The sequence below is a fragment of the Panonychus citri genome, unplaced genomic scaffold, assembly GCF_014898815.1.
Source record: "Panonychus citri isolate SS breed McGregor unplaced genomic scaffold, ASM1489881v1 Contig00141, whole genome shotgun sequence".
Classification (NCBI taxonomy): domain Eukaryota; kingdom Metazoa; phylum Arthropoda; class Arachnida; order Trombidiformes; family Tetranychidae; genus Panonychus; species Panonychus citri.
In genome coordinates, this window is record NW_026515546.1 from 1,571,311 (window position 1) to 1,595,257 (window position 23,947).

Sequence of the window (23,947 nt, forward strand, 5' to 3'; positions counted from 1 at the left end):
TATTGAATTAGATTGAATAAAAGAAGACCAGAAATGAACAATTAACTGGTTATAACATGGGTATTTACATGATGAAAAGGAATTGGATTTGAATGTTAATTGTTGCAAGTGGTTTGGGTTAATTGAAGTTCAATCAATCATTTACATTGAAAGGTGAGTTTGATTGTTACATTTTATTGGTTAATAAAAAGTAAATCTAGTTAATATAATTTAACGAGTTAACTTGAAACAATAACTTCCGCATAATGAGAGGGTCTACAAGGAAATTAATTCCCATTAGTTAAAATTACATTGACTAGTGAACGTTATAATTATTTGTGTGTGTAATTTTATTGATTGTTAATCAATCGTTTAGCCAAATGTTTTGTTTAATTGTTAAATTCACGTTGATTGTTTTGATAATTGAAAGAACTGAAGGTGAACGACAGCCTTTGATTAAAACCGATTCTTGTATTTACAAAGGTTCATCTGAACAGATTAACGGGGTGACACTTTACAGTTGGAAGGGTATTCGATATGGTCAACCACCGATCGGTAATTTAAGGTTCAAACCACCGCAGCCATTTATATGTTCAAAAGATCAGGTGATAGAGGCCACAAATGCCGCTAATATATGCCCTCAGGTGGTACCTGAGTCTTTGATGATAAATGTGAATCAATTGCGAAATGGGATCAACATGAGTGAAGATTGTCTTCAATTAAATGTATGGGTTCCACTTTTATCGGATGAACAGTTAATTAAATCACTTCCATTCCGAACTCTGGTCATATTACCTGGAGGCAATTACGAGGCAAATTTGTTGATTGATCAAAATTTCAATGATGGATCAGTTTTAGCTGCAAGAGGAGGTATCATTGTGATAACCCTTCAATACCGACTTGGAGTTCTGGGATTCACTTATACCGATAATCCTGAAGCTCCAGGTAATCAGGGATTAATGGATCAATCATTGGCTCTTCAATGGGTCAAAAGTAACATCGCCTTTTTCGGTGGTGACCCCTCATTGGTTACAATTTACGGCCAAGGTTCGGGTTCAACATCTTCCGTAATAGTAAACATATTAAATTCTGACAATCAACCTGGAAATCCTTTCAATCGATTCATATTATCCTCTGGATTTCCCGTTCATGGTTCATGTGATGATAAGGCAACGGCTTTCCAAAGGTTCATTTGGTTCACCGAAGAGGTTGGTTGCCGACCACCTTCATCTTATAGCATTGAGACCAGTTTCATTTTAACTTGTCTTCGATCTCTACCTTTGGAATCAATTTTAAAAGGTCAACTATCGCTGGGTCAACATTTCTCCGCGGCCAGTCCAGGTCTATTTCAAGTACCAACAAAACCAACCGCTGGTACCGATAATTTTAATCGATGTACTTTTGATCCTAAAGATTATGCATCTTCCTCATTCTCGTATCGTGGGTTAAATATCATCATGTTAAACATGCAGGACGAAGGGTCCACGTACCTATTGCCCGAACAAAGTGTCAAAGGACTCGCACCTTCCCCGACCGGAGATGACATTTTAAATTACTTTAAATTCATTGATAATCAAACGTCACTTTACATGGGATTACAAGTGGAATCGTTGGAAAACATTTTGCCGCTCTATTTTGCTGAAGTTCTTGATGGATATGAAATGGGCCTGAAAGAGGCTTTAGTCCAGTTTATCGGTGATCGTTTAGTTTATTGTCCGTCCTTGTTATCGGGTTTAGCTTTGGCTTCATCGGGAAATTATGTCCATCAAGGTTTAATTACTTATACATCTTCAGAAAATTTGAGAGACTATATTCCAGCCAATTATGGTGATATCTTTGATTCAACCTACGGAACACGAACTGGCCTCGATTATTGGTTAATCATGGGAAAACCGTTCGTTGATCCAATGTCAAGTGATCAAGATAAATGGATGTCCAATGAATTGATCAGATTAGTTTCTGATTTTGTTAAAACGGAGGAGATACCATGGCCTTCGTTATTGCCTCTATCCACTGGACGGGTTGTACCTTTTGAGTACGATTTAGATATTAAAAAATCGTACAGACCATTAAGGAAAAGTGATCGATACTTTGATTGTAAATCTTGGAAACCATTCATTTGGCCAGCCAATAGTTCACCGATCAAATCGCCTTCATCAGGATATGGTTACAGTTGAAACGATTCCTAAAACTGCCAAAATTGATCAAGAAGATGAAAACAAATTTAGGAATTCATAATTAATTAAAAGGAAACAAAAAAAACAGAAACAAATTGAATAATTTGATAATAATAATAATAATAACCTTTTCCGTTGTTGTAACATTTATCACAAATCAGCTGAGTTCTAGATGGTTATGATTGATTAGTTGGTCATCGATTAGCTAAATATTGTAGATAATATTAATTTCTGACAGAATTTTTTTACTTCGTCAAGTCTTAATCAGTGAGAAATTAATTTCTAGTCAAGATTAAAATGATGACCCATGGATTTCACATATTATCATAATCCCATCCAAGACGAGGTATTGTCCAGCCTTCATTGACTTGCAATCTATTTTGTAATGATTCAATCATCTCTTGATTGTTAAAATTACCATTTAATGGTCTTAACGTGGTTAATTGTTCCGATTGTGTCTGAGTTTCACTAACTGGGCCAGCCTTTGATTCTGATACAGGAGCCACAATCCCAATCAGATTAAAAATTTTACTAAAGGTTCTCGTTGATCCACTCGGTGAAATTTCACCATCAACTGAATAACAACATAATAAGATGAGAATTAAAATCGCCGTTAATAAAAAACAGCCTTGGAACATGATATAAGAAACCACAATCAACACGAAGTAAATAGTTGTAGGTAAATCGTCAACATAAGCACCGAAAAAAAAACAAATGATCTTGTCACATACGATCAATTAAAAGAGAAAATGAAAAATTAATTGACAAAAATCTTAAAGGAGGAAACAATTAACTTACCTGTTATTTTGATGAGAGATAATCAACTGATCAATCAGTTATAATTGTTGATTCTATCACAAAACAAGCATCACCTCGTAGATTTACTTATATTTGTATGGATTAGTCTCTCTGTTAACTATTTGGCCTCTGGTCAAAGTTAAATTGTCATCAGAAATATCATCAAATTAAGACACATTGTTAAATCATCTGATTGATGAAAACAAGAAAGGACATTGAGAGACTTTAATCTTTCAGATGGAAAAATGAATTGACAACAAAATTAATCAGTCGTTGAGATGGAAATTAATTTCAGGGAGTAAATAAAGTTCGTCAATTCGTAGTTCAACTAATCACAATAACCATTTTTCGCAAATTAAGATAGCAATCTTAATTTAGGTTCCTCGTTTCATTGATCGGATTAAATTTCACTTTATTTTCAATCCTCCCCCGAGGACAAATGCTTTATACATTTTCCCACCACTGGCGGTACTACCGAGCTAGACGCTCAGTTTTTACAATCAATATATCGTTTATCTTTTCTAGTTTACATAATTTATCTTTAATTTCAAATTTATTCGTTAAGTTCCAGTCCTCTCTCCAATGTGACCTTGTGCTTGAGCATTCATTCAGATAGTGGGTGTAGTTTCTTACCTTTTTTTTCCTGACATTTATCTGATTTGAAAGATTGTTGATTGATGAGATGATCTTGATTATTTTGGATAGATTGTAACCATGTAAGCTATTGTAAAATTTTTCCATGAAGGTCGGGAATAAATGTGTGTAAATGGAAGGTCTTCGATTTGTTAATACCATTTGCTCGATTTTCTTGATTGTTTTTTCTTTAACATCCTTTTCATCATTTATCATATTGTTGATTTTAATTGTTCTAACTGGATTCTCTGGTGTTGTTCTGTTGAGTCTTCTTGCGTTCCATGTATAAAGAACTTTGTGTCTCTCAAGCATCTTTATTATGATGTATGTGGTTTTGGATGATCTGTATCGAAGGATATTTTCTGGTAATGTATAATTTACTCTCGATTCTTGATGTTTGTTTATAAGAATAAACAAAGCTAACAGAAAAGTTTTGATTTCACTTGATTCAACTTCGTAGACCGTCAATTCATCATCTAAAGAGAATTTGTTTTTTCCAATATTACAATATACGTTAACCAGAGGCGAATGATCACATTTTCTGTTCCAAAAGTTTTCAACACTCATTGCATCAGGATTGTTGAAGGTAATTCTATCCGGAAATTCATTACATATTGGCCATGACTTTCTATCTTTCGCTGTGCGGTTGATTGATTCTAGTAGAGATTGGAGCCAAACAACGACCGGATTTTTTATTCGATACGCTATTATTGGGATCCAACTTGATGTGTATTTATTTAGCCCAAGTGCCAGTTTCAGCCTGTTGTTCACTATCCCCTGTAGATTATTTATCAGATTGCGATAGTTATTGTTTTTATACAGCGCATGGGGTCCAATGGAGTGTAACATTGAAGTGTAATAAGCTGTGATTATCATTCTTTGGTAATGTAACGGTAATTGTCTTATTACTTTGATCTGGTACATAAAACTCGGAGTAAATCGACTCAGTATTCGTGCAAGTTGAGCTTCATGAAGAGAGAAAGAGACAAATTTGCCAACCACTTTTTTTTCATTTATCTCTCCTTTTCTTATTGTAATTGTTTTCGATGGATTGATTTTTAAATTAATTTTTTCGAGTTCTTTCGTCACGATTGTTAGATGATTTAACTTTTGTCTTCTTCTGTTAGTATACCCATATCGTCCGTAAACGCCAAAATTTCAATTCCATGTTTCCTTATTTCTCTAATTGCCGAGTTTAATCCAATAATGAAAAGAATTGGACCCAAAGATGAACCTGCCGCCGTTCCAACGTCATCGCTTTTGTACAGAAATTTTCCATCTCTTTTGGCTCTTAAGGTTCGATTTCTATGAAATGATTTTATCATAGAGATTGTTCCTTTATCAATGATCTCGTTTAATTCTCGGTACACCGCTTCTAATGACATAAAATCGAAAGCTTTTGTCGCATCTATCGAAACCAAAATTCCCGATTCAAGATGTTGACATAACAGTACATGAAGATCCGTCGCATTAACTTGTCTTTGGTAGGCAAATTGCGTAAAAGGAATCAATATTTGATCCAATTTGCTCTGTAGGCGTTTTGTCAGCACGATGTCAAAGATTTTCAGTATATAGTTGGAGATTTTAATCAGTCTAAGTGATTTATCTGGTTTCGGGATGAAATGGGCTCCAAAGGTTTTAATCGAGACTGGTACAATTCCTTGTTTGAAGGCCAATTCGACTGCTTCCACTATTTTTCCTTTATTTTTTAACCAGAATTTTTTCCACATTGCAAGTGAGAAATTATCTGAATTTCCTGAGGTTTTCTTGAAGTTGATGTTTTCTATTAATTTAATTTCATCATAACTCAAACTGACGGCTCACCCACCTCCGATTTCACTCTTGGCCTATGATGATTGTAACTACTTAAGTCCGGTTCTACTTTTCTGTTACATAATTGTGAGCTAATGAGACTTTTTTGTTTCGTTAGAGAGTTTATAATCTTCCACATCGATTTCGAATCTTTTCTAATTTTAAACATGTATCTATATGAACCTGATCTTTTCCTCTCTCTCAGTTCAATACACTTTCTTTCGAGCTCTCTGATTTCTTCTTTATTTCCATTTCTCCTTTTCAGTATTCTAATCTTTTTTCTTATTTTACTTATTCCTTTATTTGCTCTTTCCTGACATAATCTTGTTCGTCTAAATTTTGTTTGAAATGCGGCTATTTTTTCAAAGAAAAGATTCGGATCATTGTCTACATTAAAGTCTATTTCATTCTTGGTTAGATAATCTACTCTGAATTTCTTACTCATTTCAATGAACTTTTCTTGAAGCTGAATTTCTACTGTGAACTCTCTATGATCCGTTACTATTTCTCCTAATATCAGTTCAATCTCTGAGGTATTTGACATAATCACATCAATCCATGTCGCGTATTGAGTTGATCGGAAGGTGAAGTTGGTGTCAGTTGGTTGGTTGATTACTTTTAATCCTTTTTCCTCCATGAGTTGCTCTAATATCGCCGAGTTTCTCGAGGTGTTGTTTCTCATTGACCACTTCGGCGATTCACAATTCGCATCCATCATTATTACAATCGGGTAATTTGTAACTGTACTGACCAGGTCAACAAAGTTCTGAATATTTTCTGTCTGATTGATATGGCTAATATAAGCTCCCACCACAAACATTTGTTTTTTCTTAAAGGTGATTAATACGATGATACAATTTACAAGGGTCGTTTCAGTGTTGTGTAGATCAATATCCGGTGATGAGATGAGAATTGTCTGATCGTTTATAATGATTTTATTTAATAAGTAATTTAGAGACACTGATCTGTTCGCTTCTACCAGTATCAATATTGTCTGTTTCATTTTTAATGTTCTCTCTATGAAACTCTTTGTCACCTCAGCTTCTTTTCTGGCATTTAGATAGTTAATCGTAATTTTCGTCTCTGATGAGCCATTCATAGTTAATTGTGTGATTTTTTGCTGCTTTGTTGATCACTTTCCTGTTTATTGGACACTTTGAAGCGGATGCTTGATGATTTCCTTGGCACAGGTAACACTTTGTGACTTTTTCACATTTACTCTGATGAATTTCGCCACAATTAACACATCTCTTTTCACAGTTTGGATTTTCACGATGATCATAAGAGAGACATTTGCACATTACCTTATCAAAGAAATCATAAAAAGGGAAAGATTTTCCAAGGTATAATATGTGGCCATCTTGGTCCAGTAGCTTCTCTCTATTCACTTTGCTGATGTTGAGTCTAATTGTTGAGTAATTTTCTTCACAGGTAATATCCTTCACAAATGTTTCCGGATCTTCATCAAGAGAGTTCGAGATGATTATATTATTTAGCACAAAAACAAAGGAGGAGACGGTGTTTTTTACTTTAAAGTAGATTGAAGATGGAGTTGGTTGATAATCATATATTACCGTTGATTTGAATTTTTCACATATGAACTGAATCACTTCCGTTTTTACCACTTCAGACAGAGTTCCAATCTCTAGTCTACCATTGTGTCTTTTTCGACAACTCACTATTTTTTTTGATGAATTAACAATCGAGTTCAGAATCGTGTTAACAATTACCAAGGGTTCAGCATCTCCTGATTCTAACTGTATAAAGTAACTCTTATCAAGTTTGGGCGATGATTTAATCCACCCTAATCGCGCTGCTTGAAGTTCTCGATAGACTTTTTTCAATTCCATTTTTAACAAATAATTAAATTGTGAAGTTTTTGTTTTAATTGTTATGAAGGAAAAATGAGAAAGGGAAAAAGAGGAAAGTTGTTGTTTGATTTTAGTTCTTGTTTTCTTCGTTAATTTGTTTGTTTATTTTGTAATTTAAGATTTTTAATTGGCAATTAAGTTTGTTTATGTTTCCATTTATTTTCTACCGATTAACAAGACTGGATATTGTATTTAATTTTCAGTTTAAAATGAAAATAACAATTAAGTGTAATTAACTTTCAGTTTAGAATGAAAAAAACAATTAAGTGTAATTTATTTTCAGTTTAAAGGAAAAAAACAATTAAGTGTAAGCTTTGTCCAAGAATTAGGAAGAGAAATGAGACTTGGATTAGCTGTTGAGGATAATTAAGAGGATCATTTGGGAATTAACATGTTTTCGATGAGCTGTCGAGTCTTAATCATGACGCTAAAGGGTAGAAAAATTTCTTTGCTTCTAGGCCATGATTATCTTATATTGATAATTCTTTCGTTCAAGCTCATATAGTAAGCGCTCCTGAAAGAAAGAACAATTTTTATCCCAAGCATTGTGTCCCATCTTCTTACAATTTGGGCATCGCCATTTGTTTTGATCATTTTTAATCGAACACTCTTCATGAATATGATTCTTTTCTCCGCAGTAGGGACAGATTCCAATTTGAGAGCATCGATTTGATAAATGACCGAACTTTGTGCACCTTTGACATTGACGAATATCAAAATGGTCAACAACTTTTGCCTTTTTATAGCCCACTGATATCTGACCGTTTGTTTTCTCAAACCATTCACGAAGAGCTGGATCAATTTCTATTATTACATCGTAATAGTTTCCTGAACGATACGCATGTTTAATTTGAATTTTCCAACACTTTTTCCATCTATTCTTTATGATGAGTCTTTCGATCCATTGCTCTGATTGTTCAGTGGAAAATTTAACATCTATTATTTTCACTTGAGGGTCACTTATCGGTGGTATTTTTGCTTCCCATTCAGGTTTTTGTTTTGAAATATATGAGAAAATCTTCTTCCTCTCTGCAACATTTGAGCAACGAATCTTAGCCGAATCAAAGCCTGGGACAACCTCTTCAGCCGATCCGATGTCATCATTTGCCTCTTCAAGAAGATTTTCCACTTGTTCAGTCACAATATTGCCAATTCTTTGATCATTCTTGTTCTTTGTACCTGGAATTCTTATGATGATTGTATGATGAATCGTTAAATGTTCAACACTGAACCAGGTTTTTGGTCGATTATGTTTGACATCAAATTGAACGGAAAGAAGGTTCTTTATTTGATTGTTGGATAAATCTTGGACATGAATCTCTGAGTCTTCATTTGTTGGCACAGCTTCTGCTTCTCTTATATCAATTAATCTTTCAATGAATTTTATAATCAGTAGAAGTTCTTCATCCTTGAGTGTTCCTATAAATACATTATCTTTAACTGCAAGTTGAAGGTATTTTACAATTGGATAAGCAGTAATTTCCGCCAAGGTAGTTTCCTTGTTCAAATTGTTCTCATGATTTCTTTCAAAGTAGGATTTAACAATGTTGAATTTACTCTTGTTGGAGAGCCTTTTATCATCTATTAAGAAAGGGTTGGAATTGGTTAATTATATGAGTTATTTAATTGTTATAGTTATTTAAGGTATATAATGTTTTGATGTATAGTGTTTTTAAGTGTATAATGTTTCAAATGTATAGTGTGTAAACAAAGGCCTTGCACATTTATATAGATTCACTTACTTAGCTTTTGAAGGTCCATTTGTTTTATTTTTAAGAAAATTACTAATTTTCACTCGTTTTTCCTCAGAATTTTTTTGTCAGAACCAGGTGACACCGTAACCGAAGCACTTTTATTAATTTAAAGTTTAATTATACTGAATTTCACATTAAATTTTAATTAAATTCACAGGAGGTAAAAAAACGTGACTTTCACTTCCAATCACTTGAAATTAGTGTTGATCTTATCCGAGAGGTGGCGCTTTTTTCTTTCGTCATTTGTTTTGATTTTTTTTTCTCTCTCATTATTTTGATTACATTTTGAAAAATTGGGAAAATTTTAATTACATTTAATTGTTAAATTAATTTACTCTCTTTGATAATTTTATTTGGTAAAAGAATTTCGGTAGAAAGGGTTTTGAACTGTTCAATTAAGTTGCTAAGTTTGGGTTCCAAGTTAAAAATCGTTTGTTTTTGTTTCTGTGTTTGTGATTATAATTTTTTGGAAAAAAAATCTTTCAATTTAAAGTGATAATTTATTTCAGTTTGATGGCTCTAATTAAGAGAGATGATAATTTATCATTGAAATCTTGTTCGTCTTCATCTTCAAGTAAAAGGAAGCAAATAGTTCTGGAGGAAGATGAGTTCATTGATGCTCTCGATAAAATTATTGAGAGAGATTTTTTTCCAGTTTTGAGTAAAATGAAACAACAATTGAAATCATTTGGTGGTCCATTGGATGGAGTTCATATAGCTGGTGATTTAACTGGATTAATATCACAAACACCGACGACTTTTGATACTCCTACAATTGGAATCTCTTATGAAGCCGATAGAAGCAAGGAGATGACAATGGAAACAAATGAACCACTGAAAAAGATCAAAACCAATTTATCTTTGAATGCTTTTCTAGCCAAATATACAAGTGAAGATAATGCCTCATTCGATGAAATCATGAAAGAAGCTGAAAAAAGACACCGAGATAAATATCCATGGTTATATGTTAAAGGGAATGATAAAAGTTTAACAATCGGTGAAAATCAATCCATGATTGAAGGTGATAATCCACAGAATCAGTTAACTGTTCATTATAAAAGCCTCAACTCTTTAATGTTTGTACCCGATGGATTGAAGATAGAAGATCAAATTAACTCTACCAAACATACAACAATTTGCCATGAAAATACTCGTTTCAAAAGTAATCCATTTAATGAACAGCTTAATGGAGCTGTTTTAGCTGAAGCAGCGGCAGCTAATTGTAAAGAAAGATCAGGAAAAATTGGTATTGATGGTAAAGAAATGGTCGATGATGTATCGAGAGTCGGAGGCTATTCTTACCTGTCATTAACACCATCACCGGCACCAGGAGTTACAAATACTCCGCTAATGACCTGGGGTATGATTGAAGGAACACCATATAGTTTAGAGTCAAGTGAATCTCCTTATATTGGAAGTTCAAATACACCAGGAACACCTCATTTTAAGATACCCGATGTACCTGAAAGAGAGAGGATTGGACATGCATTGGCTGAGAAGATTAATAAAAAAAATCGAGATAAAAAGAAAGAGGCTTTTAAACAAGCTCAATATTTGAAAAATAGTCCACTTATTTATAGCGGAGGTAAAACGTTCACTGAAAGCTTGGGATCCATGTCACCGGCAGCTCAAAGATTGGCAACCACAAAGTTAGGAATCAATAGACACGCTGATAAAGAGCTTCGAGGCACCTATTCACCGGCCATTACACGTACACCTGAGGGTCAATTAAGAAGTCCATTAACACCTTCACCATCGTCTTATTGTAAACCTTCAACACCAAAACCACCAAAAAGTTCATCTTTAACCGATGGTCTATTAGATATACCAAGGAAATCGAGATGATGTTAATTTTTCTCTTTGTTAATCGCTTTTATATAACAATGAATGTTCCGTTGTAATGGTGAGTAAATTGTCTCCCTGTAAATTTGTAAACTTTCCGGAATTTGATTATTTTCTTTTAAAATTTAAAATCTCCATTAAACAAACTTCCGATAAACTTTTAAGATGATCGGTTAATTTGATTCGATTAACCTTGTAAACCTCCTTAGCATCGTCAGTAAGGGTGATTAATTTATGGAAATGATCCTGAGAAAAAGTGTAAATACAAGAATATCATTGATTAGATTAAAATTGTCATGTTTTAAGTTGATTGTTAATTACTTGAGCTCCATTGTAATCGAGGATCGCAACACAACTGAAATTAGAATCATGAGAATGACAAAGTTTACCAAGACGATTTCGTGTTGAAGTGAAAATAACGGGAATTTGCTTCTCACAAGTTGATTTGATTGTATCGTTAACAGTTTGATCAAGAATTCCATCATTTTTGATTTTCTGAATATCGGCAGCAATTATAACTGCTTTCGCTTTATTAAGACGAACCATTTTTTTGACTTCGTTGAAACCTCGAACATATCGACGTTTAGTATTTAATTTCTCTGGATTCTTGTGATAAACTCTGTCCTGGAAACGAATTAACTTAATCATGATGGTGTAAAATGTATATTCTATTTCACTGGTTAAGGCTTGATTAACGTATTCGCGGTGAAAAGGTGGATGAAGAATAATGTCAACCAGAGTGTCCAGATCGTTTTTAATGTCCATGTCGGTAAATTTTCCTAGAAAAAGCTTTTGATCGATTGTTGTGATCTTTTTATTTTGGTGATCATCGGGAGATTTTTTCACATCCTTATCAACTGATTTAGAGCTTGAACTATCAGGATCGTCGTTTTCATGAGGTTCACTAGGATCTTTAGGTAATTCTGATTATTTGAGGAAAAGAGATGAAGCAAAATTTTAATCTCTATTTTACTTCTCTTGTGGTGATCTACATAATCATCGCCTTAGGGTATTCTTACCAGTTTTTACCGTTGATTCCAAAGTAATTGCTTTCAACTTGTTAATTTCGTCGTTAATTTTACATCTAAAAGGCTTTGGTTTCCATACTTTGGGAGTCACTCGCTCTTTACCTCGAGGCTCAGGAGCCGATGAATCCAAATTATTCCGAGGTCGAATTTCAACTGATTTAACATTTTTACCTTTACGATCCATTTATAAGGAAATTATTTCTATAAACAAAAGAATTACATTAAATAAAACAACACAATCACTTGATGTCATCAAATTGTTCCAACAATTATAATCATTTCAATTAATCAGGTTAGAAAACATTTGAGAAAAAAACAAAAACCTATCATGTAGGTTACCTTAATTGTTGACATTAATCCAATCAGGTTGACAGATAACAAAAGTGCTATTTGCTAAAAATCACAGAATTGCAAATGATTATGGATTCACAATTAACTTGAAAGAAAACAATTAACATTCAATTCATTTCAATTTGTTTACCTTTTGTTTTTTTCTCGAACCTCAAGATGGCGCATCTTCCACTTCCGTTGTTCTCGTAGTCGGAAGTGTTGCCGAGTCGGAAACTCTCAATTTTTTAAATGAAAATTTTCCCTTTAAAAGTGATGATTAACTTGCTTTTTTGGTTAATTATTTAATTGTTCTTCGAGTTAATTGTCCTTTGTTTACCTTAATCTCTACTCAACATCAAGTATCTGGTGGTTAAATTGACTAAAAGTTATGGTAACTCAACGGGTGATCGATGGTAAATCATTGGATCAAATTGGCCTATGGATTGACCTTTTCTCCAATTCTTGAGTAATTTGTAATTTGGTGGAACTCTCATGTGGTTAGTTAATTGTGGATTCTCCAAATCGTTTGGAGCGAAAAAGTTTGAAATGTCGATCAACACGTGGACCTGATTTTCTATAGAAATTTGGCTTTTGGGTTCCATCGCCATGTTTTTCCATGTCTGGTGTTGATTTATATTCGCTTTGGTTGGAAAGGTTGGTTGTTTTTTTCTCTTGAAAAATTATTCTATTTTAGCACTCAACCTTTTCTTCAGCGTTAATTTTATTATCGTTGAAGCAGAATGTTTGCTAGACTAATTGTTGAATCTACGTCGCTCTTCTTGGTCAACTTTGTGACCTCGGAAGATGAATCGTAAATTTACAATTTCTAATCTTCCAAATCTTCTAATTACAGAATTTCAGGAACCATTTATTTCTCTATCACATTTATGGAACAACTTCCCTGATATATTCCAATAAACATGATGGTAAAAGTCTAACAAACTCTCAAGGTGACTAAAGATCATGACACTAATCTGAATCGACACCGTTCACAATATTCAAACCCAAAGATATTGAAAATAATCTTGACCATTGATTGTTAATTGTTTTCCAATTAAATTTATTTAACATTCAAAATTTTTGACTAAGAAAAAATCTCAATTATTTTAGTACGAAGGGTTTTAACTCTATCAACGGGCTTCATTTGTTGATTTAAATCATTAGATCTAATAACAATTACATTGGTTCCCAATTTGTTTAAAGCGTCAACAACAAATCTCCTCGGTCCAATTAGACTGGAATCATTAATGATTAAATCCTTGAAACCAAATCCAATTATACTAATTCTGTGTAACAAAAAAACAATATCATCAATATCGTCAAAGAATTGATTGTAGATAATTTAAATTGTTGTTTACCTTTTATAATCAGCGGGTACATCTTTCAATGGATTAACATGGTTTCCGAAATCACTGATTGGTAATACTTTTAAATCTTTGTTCATAATGAATTCAGCATCTGATACAATTGGAAAAAAAGATGATTACAATCAAATTGTAATTGGATTAGCAAGGAAAATTAATAATTACCAATAAGACAACCAACTGGTGATTCGAAATTAGTAATTAAATCTTGTTTTCTGGCGATGAAACTGGTTAACATTTCGGTGGTAAAAGCTCCCTGATTAGTTGATTCAATACTTCTCGGTGGAGCTTGGAAACTTGATAAATCGATATTATCATTGACTTTGATATTATTTAATCGAGAGAAGGTCAAAATATTGGCCAGTTTCCATTTGGAAAATTTGGCTTCCGGGTTCTTGTTGGATTTTAACATTTGAATGAACGATGGATTGCAAATGGATTCAAGCATATTAACGGGAACTAGTCCCATGATCACCAGGGACCAGACGAAATCAAGGTAAATGGATGAATCGGTTAAAGATTTTGTATCAATTTGAGGTAATATTTTCTCACTCAATAGATTAGGTAATAGATCGTGGTGAAAGTTTAATTTGGACGCGGCCAAAACAAATGAGACCATCTCTTGTTGCCGAAGGGGTAAACTTTCATCGAGAATAAATTGTGACACTTGATTTAAAATTGAATCACATCTCCAATTCATTTTACCAGCGGCAGTTAGTAAAGCAGAAAGTCCATTGATTTTAACGAGTTTCAGATTATCGTTGATGATTAGTGAGGCTTCAATTTTCTGCAATAAAAGTAGATCAGAATAGTTAAGTTTGTTTAGAGCAGCGATTGTGTTGATTAGATGCAAAGGATCCGGATAATCGGTTAGGTCACATTCCTTGAGTCCGTTTTTTAATGCATGTAACAGGGGTAAAGGTCGACGACCATAATTGGCCAATCGTACGAAAAATTTCAAATAAAGTCCAGCGAAAGGTTTATGATCAGTTATTTGGGAGATTGCGATGGTTGATGTTTGCTCCACTTTCTCCAGGAAATTAGTTGGCATTCGATCAACTGGTGAGCTTAATAGTCCAATTAATTGTTCTAAATTCATATTGGAAATCAAATGCTCCATTCGGTAAGATATTTCACTGAATAATTTTTTACCATTTTTCGTTTGATAGATGAGATGATGAATAGCAATTAGAATACGAAAATCACTTATCGTCGCTTCATCAAGTCCATTACAAATCATTTGCTCCAAAAGGTCAATTACTTCATGGTTCTTTTCCAGGCCAATCTCCAGTAAACTACGATATATAGAACATAAATCGTTGATCGAATAATTGTAAAACAATGAAGTATTTTCTAAATTAATGACTAAATCTTGAATTATATCTTTAAAAGTAGAATCTTCAAGAATGGCTGATCCTTCAATCTCTTGTAGCTTCATTGAATCAGATAATCGTTTCAAATGGAAAACCACAGAACGTCCAGTTGGATACATTCGTTCAAAAGGTTTACCAGGCTTAGATACAGTTTTATATGATTTAATTAAGGTCAGAGTACAAGAAGATGATAATAAAGGTGATAAGTTATAACACCGAGAGTAAACAAATCCACTGGAAGCGATCATGGTGGATGAGACTCGATTGTCTCTAAGCAATCGCATCGATTGCCTAAATAGACTCATAATGAATTACCAATTAATTTACTGAAAGAACAATTAAACATACTAATTAAATAAGAAATAAATTAACCAGTCAACATAATCAACATGATTTTTACAAGTGAAAATGAAAACATTTAAAAAAAAAATCCAATCACATGTTCAAATGAATTAAGGGTAAGTTTTTTTTCTCCGCGAGATGGAGCCACATTTTTAAATTCTAAATTTAATTTAATTTAATTGTAATTAAAATTACGAATTTAAATCAATACCGATTGATTGGATCGATTTCAATTCTATTTGATGAGTAACTTTTTTAGGGATCAGAAATTTGATATAAAAACTGAATCTTTTATCGAGAAGATAATGAAAGAAACATGATTGAGACAATATTCTAGTTAATTATCAACATTATTTATGAATTTATTTATCCCTCTTGAAGCAAAAAATTAAAGAACAGAAAAAATCAAGGTGAGGGAGAAAATGTAAGAGAGAGAGAGAGAGAATAGGGATGAGGAATAATAATTGAAACATTTTTGAAGGGATACAGAGGAAATTGTTTGATTCAGTTCGATCCTCATGAAATAATGGAGATAATCAGGTTAATTGTGATGATTATGGGATAAAGATGATAAGATGATGGTCGGTGTTGATTTTTGTGAGTGTCCAATTAAGAGTGTGAAAAGATGACGATCATAGATATTATACAATTTGTTTCATCAATTAATTTCGAGAATCAGCCTCACAATGGTGACAAATATGCTTCTTGTAATGTGATAACTCAACAGGCAACTTTTTGATGAAATTAAATTGACAGGGTCAAGCAATTGATACATAAATGATGATAATAATAATAATCGATTGATAATAATAATAGATGATGGATAATAATTAAATAATTAGATCGATTTTTCTCAATCAGATTGATTTAGAAGGAGAAAAAAGCAAAGCCCCTTTTGAGCAATTGAACTGAGGAAAACAAAAATTAATATGTAATTGTGATTGCTAACTGAATACGTATTGTAATTAATTTTGTGTCATTAACAATCAGATATCACTGATTATGAAGGAAGAGAGCTAATAATTAACCATTGAGTAAAAAAAACAATCGATTATGATTAATTTGATGATCACTATTTTGTGTATAATAAATTGATTGGGTTAATTTGTTAAGGCTTAGTCAGTGATGATGAAAGCAATTGGATTAGCAATTGAATTAATCAAAGTGTAAATTTGTTTGATTAATTAAATTACATGTCACATTTTTGGATTAATCATCAATAATGGAACAAAAAGTTAAAGGTAAATAATCAAAAATTAGATAATTAGGAGAGTTAATGTAAAATCTATCACAGTATATGAGAGGAAGCAACAAAACCACAAAAAAGTTAAGTGTTAATTGTTGACAAAGTGCTTGATGTATAATTAAGGGTCGATTAACTGTTCAAATAGATTAATCAGTAAATTTTTCTAGATTCAATTTAGTGATTAATTTGATTGATTAAAAACTGGAAGATAATCAGATAGGTTAATTGGTAGGGAATAAGATGATGGAAAACAATGATTTATACAGAGAAGAGAGAGAGAGAGGAAGAGATTGATGTACAAAGGCGATTCTAATTGTGATTAAATGGTCTTGCATTCAAGGGTAAATTGTTATCAATTGAAGCAAATCAAGGAATGATTCAGGAAAATCCGACAAACACAATAATAATAATTGTATGAAGGCTAATCAAGGTAAGGGGTTAGGGTTAGATTGTTGTTGTTGTTTTTCATTGTTTACATCTCATTGTTTGCATTTAGATGTAAATTAAATCAATAGTGATAATAATAGTTATTAAATTGTTAGCTTTGGTAAAATTATCTTTCCTTTCTGATGTTAAAAATACTGACACAAAATGAAAATTAAATACGTATCACAATTAGCTTTGCCTGCCATGCTAATTCAATGAAATTATATATATGATATCTAGATTAATTAAAGGGGCTGAATGAAGTGACAGAGTGTGAAGGCTGTTGGGCTTGATTCATGACGAGCTTTTCTTATTGTAATTGTTGTGGTTGATGGTGGCAATGATAAACTGATGGAAATGATGTTCGATGGAGATGATGATGATGAAATCGTGAAGGGATAGAAAGAGAGAGACAGAGAATGGTGAAAATATGATGAGATGAAGAGATGAAGAGATGAAGAGAGAGAGAAAAGAAAGAAAATCAATAAACATTAATCTTCTTGGTGATGGTTTTCCGACACATGTGACATATTTGTAAAGTGCTGGCACATTCAGAACAAGCACCATGACCGCATAAGAATATAACATTCTTGATATTTTCCAAGCAAATACCACAATTAGCGACTTCTTCAATTTTCATCATCTTTGATTCAAGGTATTGATTCTTACTAATCAGCTGATCGATATTTGAATCAACATCAGATTTGATACATTTGGCAAGATTATTATTGAGCAGTGAGGTGGTTGATGATGATGATGATGATGATGGACCAAAGGGAAAATTAGATGATGATGATGAGGTGGATGCTCCATTACTTGATGTATTATGATCAAATACACCATAAACTACACCTTCACTTGAATCTAAGTACATTAATTTTTTTATCACCTGTTTACAGCTAATGCACTTTTTCATTCGGACGATACAGTCACTACAATCACTACAGCAAACTTGATGACCACAAGGATAGAAACGTATATCGGCCATGTTTTCATCGCAAATTAAACATTTAGGATCCAAATTACAATCGATTGTGTCATTTAACAGATTACTTGTACTATTTTCATTTGAAGATTTACTTGAACTTGGATGGTTAAAGTTATTGTTATTGTTGGTTTTGTTGATATTACTACTGGAGGAAGTGTTCGCCTCGATTGATTTCTTGTCGGTGGTTGGTACTGACGATGAGGTGCTATTTCCAGTGGTCGAATAAATATCCCTAGAACTTTCAACTCCAAGTTCATCAACCCAATCCTTCCAGGCGTTAGCATCGGGCTTCTTTTCTTTTGTTTGTTTTGTTCTCTCTAATTCTGAAAACATAGAAGACGAGAAATGAATTAATAAGGAATTCATGGTAAAAATCAACAATTGATAGAAAACAACAAGAGAAATATAAACACAGTCAACAACAATTGGTTTAATACAACAGGAAACAATTAAGAGTTAACAATGGGAAAAGCTACAATATCAAATTGAGGACAATTTAAAATAATAGCTCAAGTGTCAACGATTGGTATGAGAAGATTAATTAGTTTTCTCTCAGTTTTCCAAAAGTTAATTGTGATCATTTTTAAAATCACAATTTTAATTATTACTATCAGTTGATTAAGATTTTGATAAAACTCTAGAGAGTTTTCTGTCTTCACCATCATATCAATGGGAAAAATTTCTCAAAATTTTAATCTGATGAGGATATGGATTAAATTTAAATTGCTCTCCATCAACAGGTTATCTCAATTAGTTCAAATGCTGATTAACATGCTAATCATTATGTTTACTTGTGAAGGCGTTGTTTAAAATCAAATCAAACTTTTGTTAAGCTCATATTCATAACAATATATCAACTGTTATGAAAAAAATGATGATGATGATACTCAACAATTAATGAATTCATCTTTTGAATATATTGTAAGTCACAATCTAAATTTCATCTAAATAATGTTCATGATAAGAAACATTGAATGAAGATGAGGTAAAAAAAGGATTTTCCATTGAAAAGGTATAAGAATTGTTAATTGTATATTTAAAAGGAATCAAAAGATTTAAGAAAATGGGGAAAATGAATTAACAGTTAACAGGTAAAAGTGAAAAAAAAGTAAACTTGGAAAAACCCGAATAAGAAAAAAGGTGATCCCCTGATGTTGGATACAGAACAGAATAAAAAAATCAATGAACTATCGTTAATTATATAATTCTAATTAACATATAATATATATATAATGACATTATTTTCCGTGAAAAATATTAACTTGAGGGCAAGGTTAGCAATTGAATTAGAGATCAATCAAATTGCTAATTTAACCTGAAATAATCAATTGTCCTGATGATCTTCTAGCTGATCAACACAACAACAAAAAATACATTTTTCAATTGATTACAATTGTGAACATTAAAAAAAAAGGGTTTAAATGTAAGATTTGAACTTAAGATAATCAGTAATTAAAATTAAATCAATAGGGCAAATTATTTTAACTTAATTACTAGTATTCGATGAGATGAGTTTTATATTTTACTCACCTGATAAATTGGTTACACATAAAGGGTTAAGGGTCCATGTTTTCCCGTCGAAATTGACCCTAAGGTCACCATCGAAGTAAACTTTCATCACTCTACCTGTGACTCCGAGTAAATTTCTCATGTCAGGTACATACTCTCCATGATAACGTTGTAATTTTTTCACTTGTTCTAAATCATCAATCACTTTGACAAGATCAGTAATGAGATAATGAACATATTTCTCCAAGGCATCGGGGTTAAATGTCCAACGGATTCGAGAATTATCAAATTGAACTCTTATATCACGATTATCGGTAATTCGATGAACAGTTCCAATTTTATTGATATATTGAGCCATTCGTGGATTCCAACCACCATGACCTTTTTGTAGTGATTTAAGCTCTTCAATTGTATTGGCAATAACTCGAACTCTATCGCCGACATTGAATCGGGCCATTGCTCCACTAGTTGGAGGATTTGATGATGACGATGATGATGATTGTTGTGATACTGGTGTTGGTTGTTGTTGTTGTTGTTGCTGTGAAGATGATGTTGTGGTTGTAGATGATGATGATGATGATGATGTTCCTAATTGAGGTCGAGCAGTAGCCGCAGCACCAATTAAAGATTCAGGTGGACCAGAAACAACAAAATTTTGTCCAAGGATCGGTAAATGGTCACGATAAAAGGAACCACCGGGAGCATCAACAACACATTTAAGATCAACTTTTCCTTTGTGACCAACACGATAAACATTTGATGATCTTGCCCACCTTACACTAGCAACAGACCGACCAGAGGCTTTATCCCAGCCACGAATGTCAATCACTTCACCAACTTTACCATCACCGCCTATTTAAGCCGACAGAGGAAAAAAGAAAGACCATAATTATTATCTCTTCTTGTCTAATCTCATTGATAAAAAAAAACACCAATCGTTGCTCTTTCGTCTTACCATCTTGCGAGTCCCATTCCCAATCATAGCCACGAACAACTCGAGCTCCTTTAAATATACCACGAGCTTGAATTTTCACTGTATTGTTAAGTGATCTTTTTGGCATTTCAAGTCTATTAAACGAGAGGAGAGAGATAAATAAAAAACATTAGAGAGAGAGAGAGAGAGAGAGAAAAGAAAATAACATCTCTTCACCTAAAAGTATCAAAGGTTTAGAAATAAATCTGAAGATTAGACGGAGAAAGTCCTTGGAAAAAGAAACAAATAATAATAGAAAATGAATGCACTGAAAGAACTTGTTAGATTAATCATGTTGTTCACTATCAAAAGATAAGCAAAAGCTCCTATTCTTTGATGAAATATGGGTGATGTATGAAAAATGGAACATCGTCTTGAATGAGGAAGATTAGAAAAGAATAAAAGATAAAAAAGATGAAAGAGAAATAGTAATAGTAATAGAGACCAACCCGAGATGATAAATAGTATCAATTCTAATGAAAGGATGATTCAGATCGTGGGCTCCTTTCATATAACATGGTGTACACAGATCAAAGTCAATACAGGTTGCACATTGCCATCTCATGCCGATAATCCCTTCAGATCCACATTCATCACACTGAATTCTTGGATGATGAGCACCAGCAGGAGCATTGTCGAAAACTCTTAAATCATATGATCCTTGATAACCAACTCTGTAATTACTTCTCGACCCAGAGTCCCATTGAACAACAACCGTTTTATGAGGTATACTTGATGAATTATAATGTCCAATTTCAACTACTGTTCCAACATGGCCTACACCACCATCTTGTTGTCCCCATTTCCAGTCAGGTCCTCGGACAACTCGAAGCCCTAATTCCATTATACACTTTCCCCAAGGTAAATTAGTTTCCAAAACAAATCAAATTATTTAATACTGATTATGGTGTGAGAGAAAAGAGAGAGAGAAAAAATATAAAAAAATAACAACAAACAAAAGATGATTTCAGGAAGATCCAAATAACAGAGACCCAAAGATATGAACTGTTTAAAGGTAATAATGGTTAAAAGAATTTCATCAAAAATAATAATCTAAATTTAAACTAAAGAGGAAAGAAGGAATAATGAAGAAAAAGAGAAAAAAAAGTTCCAATTAACAAAATACAATTGATTCAATTAGAAATAGAATAGAAAATAAAATTGTTATTTACCTTCAGAATGTTATCCTTGGTAACATGGTGGAAATGAATAGTAATATAAAACACCAAATAATTTTATACAAAAACAACTTGTAACGTAGATAATAAATTTGTTTAGACAGAGATTTTTTCTAATTGTAACTAATCAAAATGAAAGTGAATCAATGGCCGGCCCAAGACCAGGAATAATTAACAAAACAATCACACTAATTGTGAATAAAATTCAATAAATGAAAAAAAAGTGAATCAAATTCAGAAATTGGAGAAAATGAATGCGCCATCTATCGGATGAGAGAGAAAACTAACCGAATTTGAAAAAAACGAAAAATTTAAAAAACGGTCAACAACATTTCCGACAATTTTGGACTTGGATTTGTTTGCATTTAAAATTGCAATTGAATTAAAGGTGAACATTATTTAGTTTTTGACTAAAATGTAAGGGAATTTGAGTTGATTTTAATAGAGACATTTGATTTGTTTACATCATTACAATTGATTATTTTAAATGATTAATCATTTGTTGATTGATGATTGGATGGAGTTTGGCTAGATGGACAATCTAATTGTTCATCTGATTGTTTCTCCATTTGTGTTGAGATATTTTCACCATCAATGATTTTATCATGATCTTCATTAGTTTGCTCATCATTTTCTTTTTCAACAATAATCTGATCACCATCACCTTCAATTGATGATAATGTTATTGTTGGTTTGATTGTTTTAGATGATGAACCATTATCACTATCAGATGTTTCTCCTTTTTCCTTAATTTCGGCAATTTTTGTCGTTTGACGGTCATTTTCATCCTGTCGACTATTATTATCATTATCACTTTCAGGTTCATCGATTAAAGGTGAAAGATTCTTGTCTCCAGGTATCTCAGTTTGACTTATATTTGGAGCAAAGTGTCGCTGTTTCCTTGCAGGATTAAAGGACATACAATAACAACATCGAAAAGAAATAAATTCAAATTCTTCTTTTAAGGCCATACCATTATGTCCACTACAAATGGCACATATTAAAGCAAATCGATTATTTGGTCCATCACCAACAACATAATCAACCAATTTATCGACAATGGATCGATTTTGATCCAATATTGGACGTGCCAGTCTAGGGGCTTGGATAGCGGGATATGATTGTGGTAAGGATGGAGGACGAATCATGGAAACTCGGCCAATTTGTTGAGGTGAATTTGCATTAATAGAGACTTGTGATGAATTTAAACTGTTAACAGGCCTTTCAGGAGTTTTAATATTACTGAAATTAAAACTAGAATTGAGCATTGGGGGCGGCATTGAACCTCGATAACGGACTCTTTGTGGTTGTTGTTGTTGTTGTTGTTTCAATGAGTATGGAAGATTGGCCGGAGATGATGGACATGAATTGGGACGAGATTCTTTTAATGATGAAGGATCGTATTTTCCAGAAGCTCTTTAGCTACTTTATAAGTTTCGGTTTCCATAACCTTATCCAGAATTTTTCTCTTCTCTCGGCGAAGATCCTTCAATCTATCCTCTTTTTTATCTATCACTTGCAGGTAATACCAAGAAAGAAACTGTTTCAATAAATAAACTCTATAAAAAATATCAAGAGAAGAATCAAGATTAGCATGATAAAACAAAACAACTCTGAGAGTCATGATTAAGATTCAATACTTACACTAAAGGAAACACCAACAATGGAAGTGAATAGAAACATTTTTTAGCCCAATCAGGACTTATTGGTAAATAAAAGAAATAGAAAACCCCGAGGGCAATAATATATATGAGACCAGAGATGACAAAAAGTAGGAAGATTATATTTCTTTGCTGTTTAATTGTTGAAAATTTGTGATCCTCTAAACTTTTAATTTCATCGGTAATCCTTTCCAATCTTTCAACTGAAGTCTCTTTACTCTGTAGAACCCAAAAAGCCAAGGAAGAAATGATAAAAATAGAAAAACATATAGAAAATCAGTGAAAAGGTATCACAAACCAGGAAAACAATTGAATGTACACACAAGTAGTAAATCAACCTACCCGAAATTTGGACCATAGAATTCCCATTATTTTGATTTATTGATTTCAAAGAATAACAAGAAAACAAATCACAAGTCACCAAATCTAAAATCCACCTACACGTCAATGGATAAGATGAGAGAAGAACAGAAAAAGATGATTGTTCTTTAAAGAAGAAGAACAAGAAGAGAGAAAATTACAGAATTAGATTGATCCGTTAAGAAAGAACATTAAATCTCTGAGTAATTTGAGTTAATTAAAATTAAAAAGAAAAATTAAAATATGAAATCAACAAGAAAAGCAAAAAAATAATTGTCATCAAATCAAAACAACTGTTAAACC

At 32.7% G+C, this 23,947-nt stretch overlaps 7 protein-coding genes and 1 long non-coding RNA gene across 10 annotated transcripts; 3 read left to right on the forward strand and 5 right to left on the reverse strand.

Moving 5' to 3' along the window:
• The first annotated feature begins 192 nt into the window (after nt 1-192).
• On the forward strand, nt 193-2,251 carry LOC128395755 (cholinesterase-like). The gene has a single exon (XM_053356231.1). The coding sequence runs from the start codon at nt 360-362 to the stop codon at nt 2,154-2,156; it is 1,797 nt and encodes a 598-aa protein (XP_053212206.1). The 5' UTR covers nt 193-359; the 3' UTR covers nt 2,157-2,251.
• LOC128395757 (uncharacterized) lies at nt 2,032-4,467 on the reverse strand. 3 transcript variants are annotated; one of them, XM_053356241.1, is made up of 3 exons: nt 2,955-4,467; nt 2,284-2,730; nt 2,032-2,170 (listed from the first exon to the last, which is right to left on the reverse strand). In XM_053356241.1, the coding sequence occupies exon 1, from the start codon at nt 4,461-4,463 to the stop codon at nt 3,426-3,428; it is 1,038 nt and encodes a 345-aa protein (XP_053212216.1). In that variant the 5' UTR covers nt 4,464-4,467; the 3' UTR covers nt 2,032-2,170; nt 2,284-2,730; nt 2,955-3,425. The 3 variants fall into 3 exon arrangements, with proteins under 3 accessions (XP_053212216.1, XP_053212215.1, XP_053212214.1); XM_053356240.1 differs by having other exon boundaries at nt 2,284-2,784; XM_053356239.1 differs by having other exon boundaries at nt 2,284-2,875.
• Nucleotides 4,468-7,404: 2,937 nt separating this feature from the next.
• Nucleotides 7,405-9,031, reverse strand: LOC128395855 (uncharacterized). Its single transcript, XM_053356340.1, has 2 exons — nt 9,013-9,031; nt 7,405-8,851 (listed from the first exon to the last, which is right to left on the reverse strand). Exons 1-2 carry the CDS (start codon nt 9,029-9,031, stop codon nt 7,725-7,727), a joined length of 1,146 nt encoding a protein of 381 aa, XP_053212315.1. The 3' UTR covers nt 7,405-7,724.
• A 251-nt stretch (nt 9,032-9,282) lies between these two features.
• LOC128395237 (splicing factor ESS-2 homolog) lies at nt 9,283-11,048 on the forward strand. The gene has a single exon (XM_053355642.1). It carries the CDS (start codon nt 9,538-9,540, stop codon nt 10,867-10,869), a length of 1,332 nt encoding a protein of 443 aa, XP_053211617.1. The 5' UTR covers nt 9,283-9,537; the 3' UTR covers nt 10,870-11,048.
• Nucleotides 10,975-12,372, reverse strand: LOC128395239 (selenocysteine insertion sequence-binding protein 2-like). The gene is made up of 4 exons (XM_053355643.1): nt 12,234-12,372; nt 11,886-12,095; nt 11,188-11,789; nt 10,975-11,112 (listed from the first exon to the last, which is right to left on the reverse strand). Exons 2-4 carry the CDS (start codon nt 12,076-12,078, stop codon nt 10,975-10,977), a joined length of 933 nt encoding a protein of 310 aa, XP_053211618.1. The 5' UTR covers nt 12,079-12,095; nt 12,234-12,372.
• LOC128395240 (uncharacterized) lies at nt 12,345-13,301 on the forward strand. Its single transcript, XR_008326550.1, has 2 exons — nt 12,345-12,878; nt 13,078-13,301. It is a non-coding gene; the product is annotated as an uncharacterized LOC128395240 (long non-coding RNA).
• Nucleotides 13,261-15,384, reverse strand: LOC128395236 (uncharacterized). The gene is made up of 3 exons (XM_053355641.1): nt 13,754-15,384; nt 13,583-13,682; nt 13,261-13,510 (listed from the first exon to the last, which is right to left on the reverse strand). The coding sequence occupies exons 1-3, from the start codon at nt 15,264-15,266 to the stop codon at nt 13,309-13,311; spliced, it is 1,815 nt and encodes a 604-aa protein (XP_053211616.1). The 5' UTR covers nt 15,267-15,384; the 3' UTR covers nt 13,261-13,308.
• Nucleotides 15,385-15,634: 250 nt separating this feature from the next.
• Nucleotides 15,635-23,947, reverse strand: LOC128395857 (uncharacterized). The gene is given in 8 exon segments (XM_053356341.1): nt 15,635-18,286; nt 19,494-20,324; nt 20,428-20,540; nt 20,895-21,322; nt 22,121-23,031; nt 23,034-23,182; nt 23,268-23,503; nt 23,627-23,947. Coding segments are annotated over 8 exon segments (3,525 nt in total). The 5' UTR covers nt 23,654-23,947; the 3' UTR covers nt 15,635-17,456.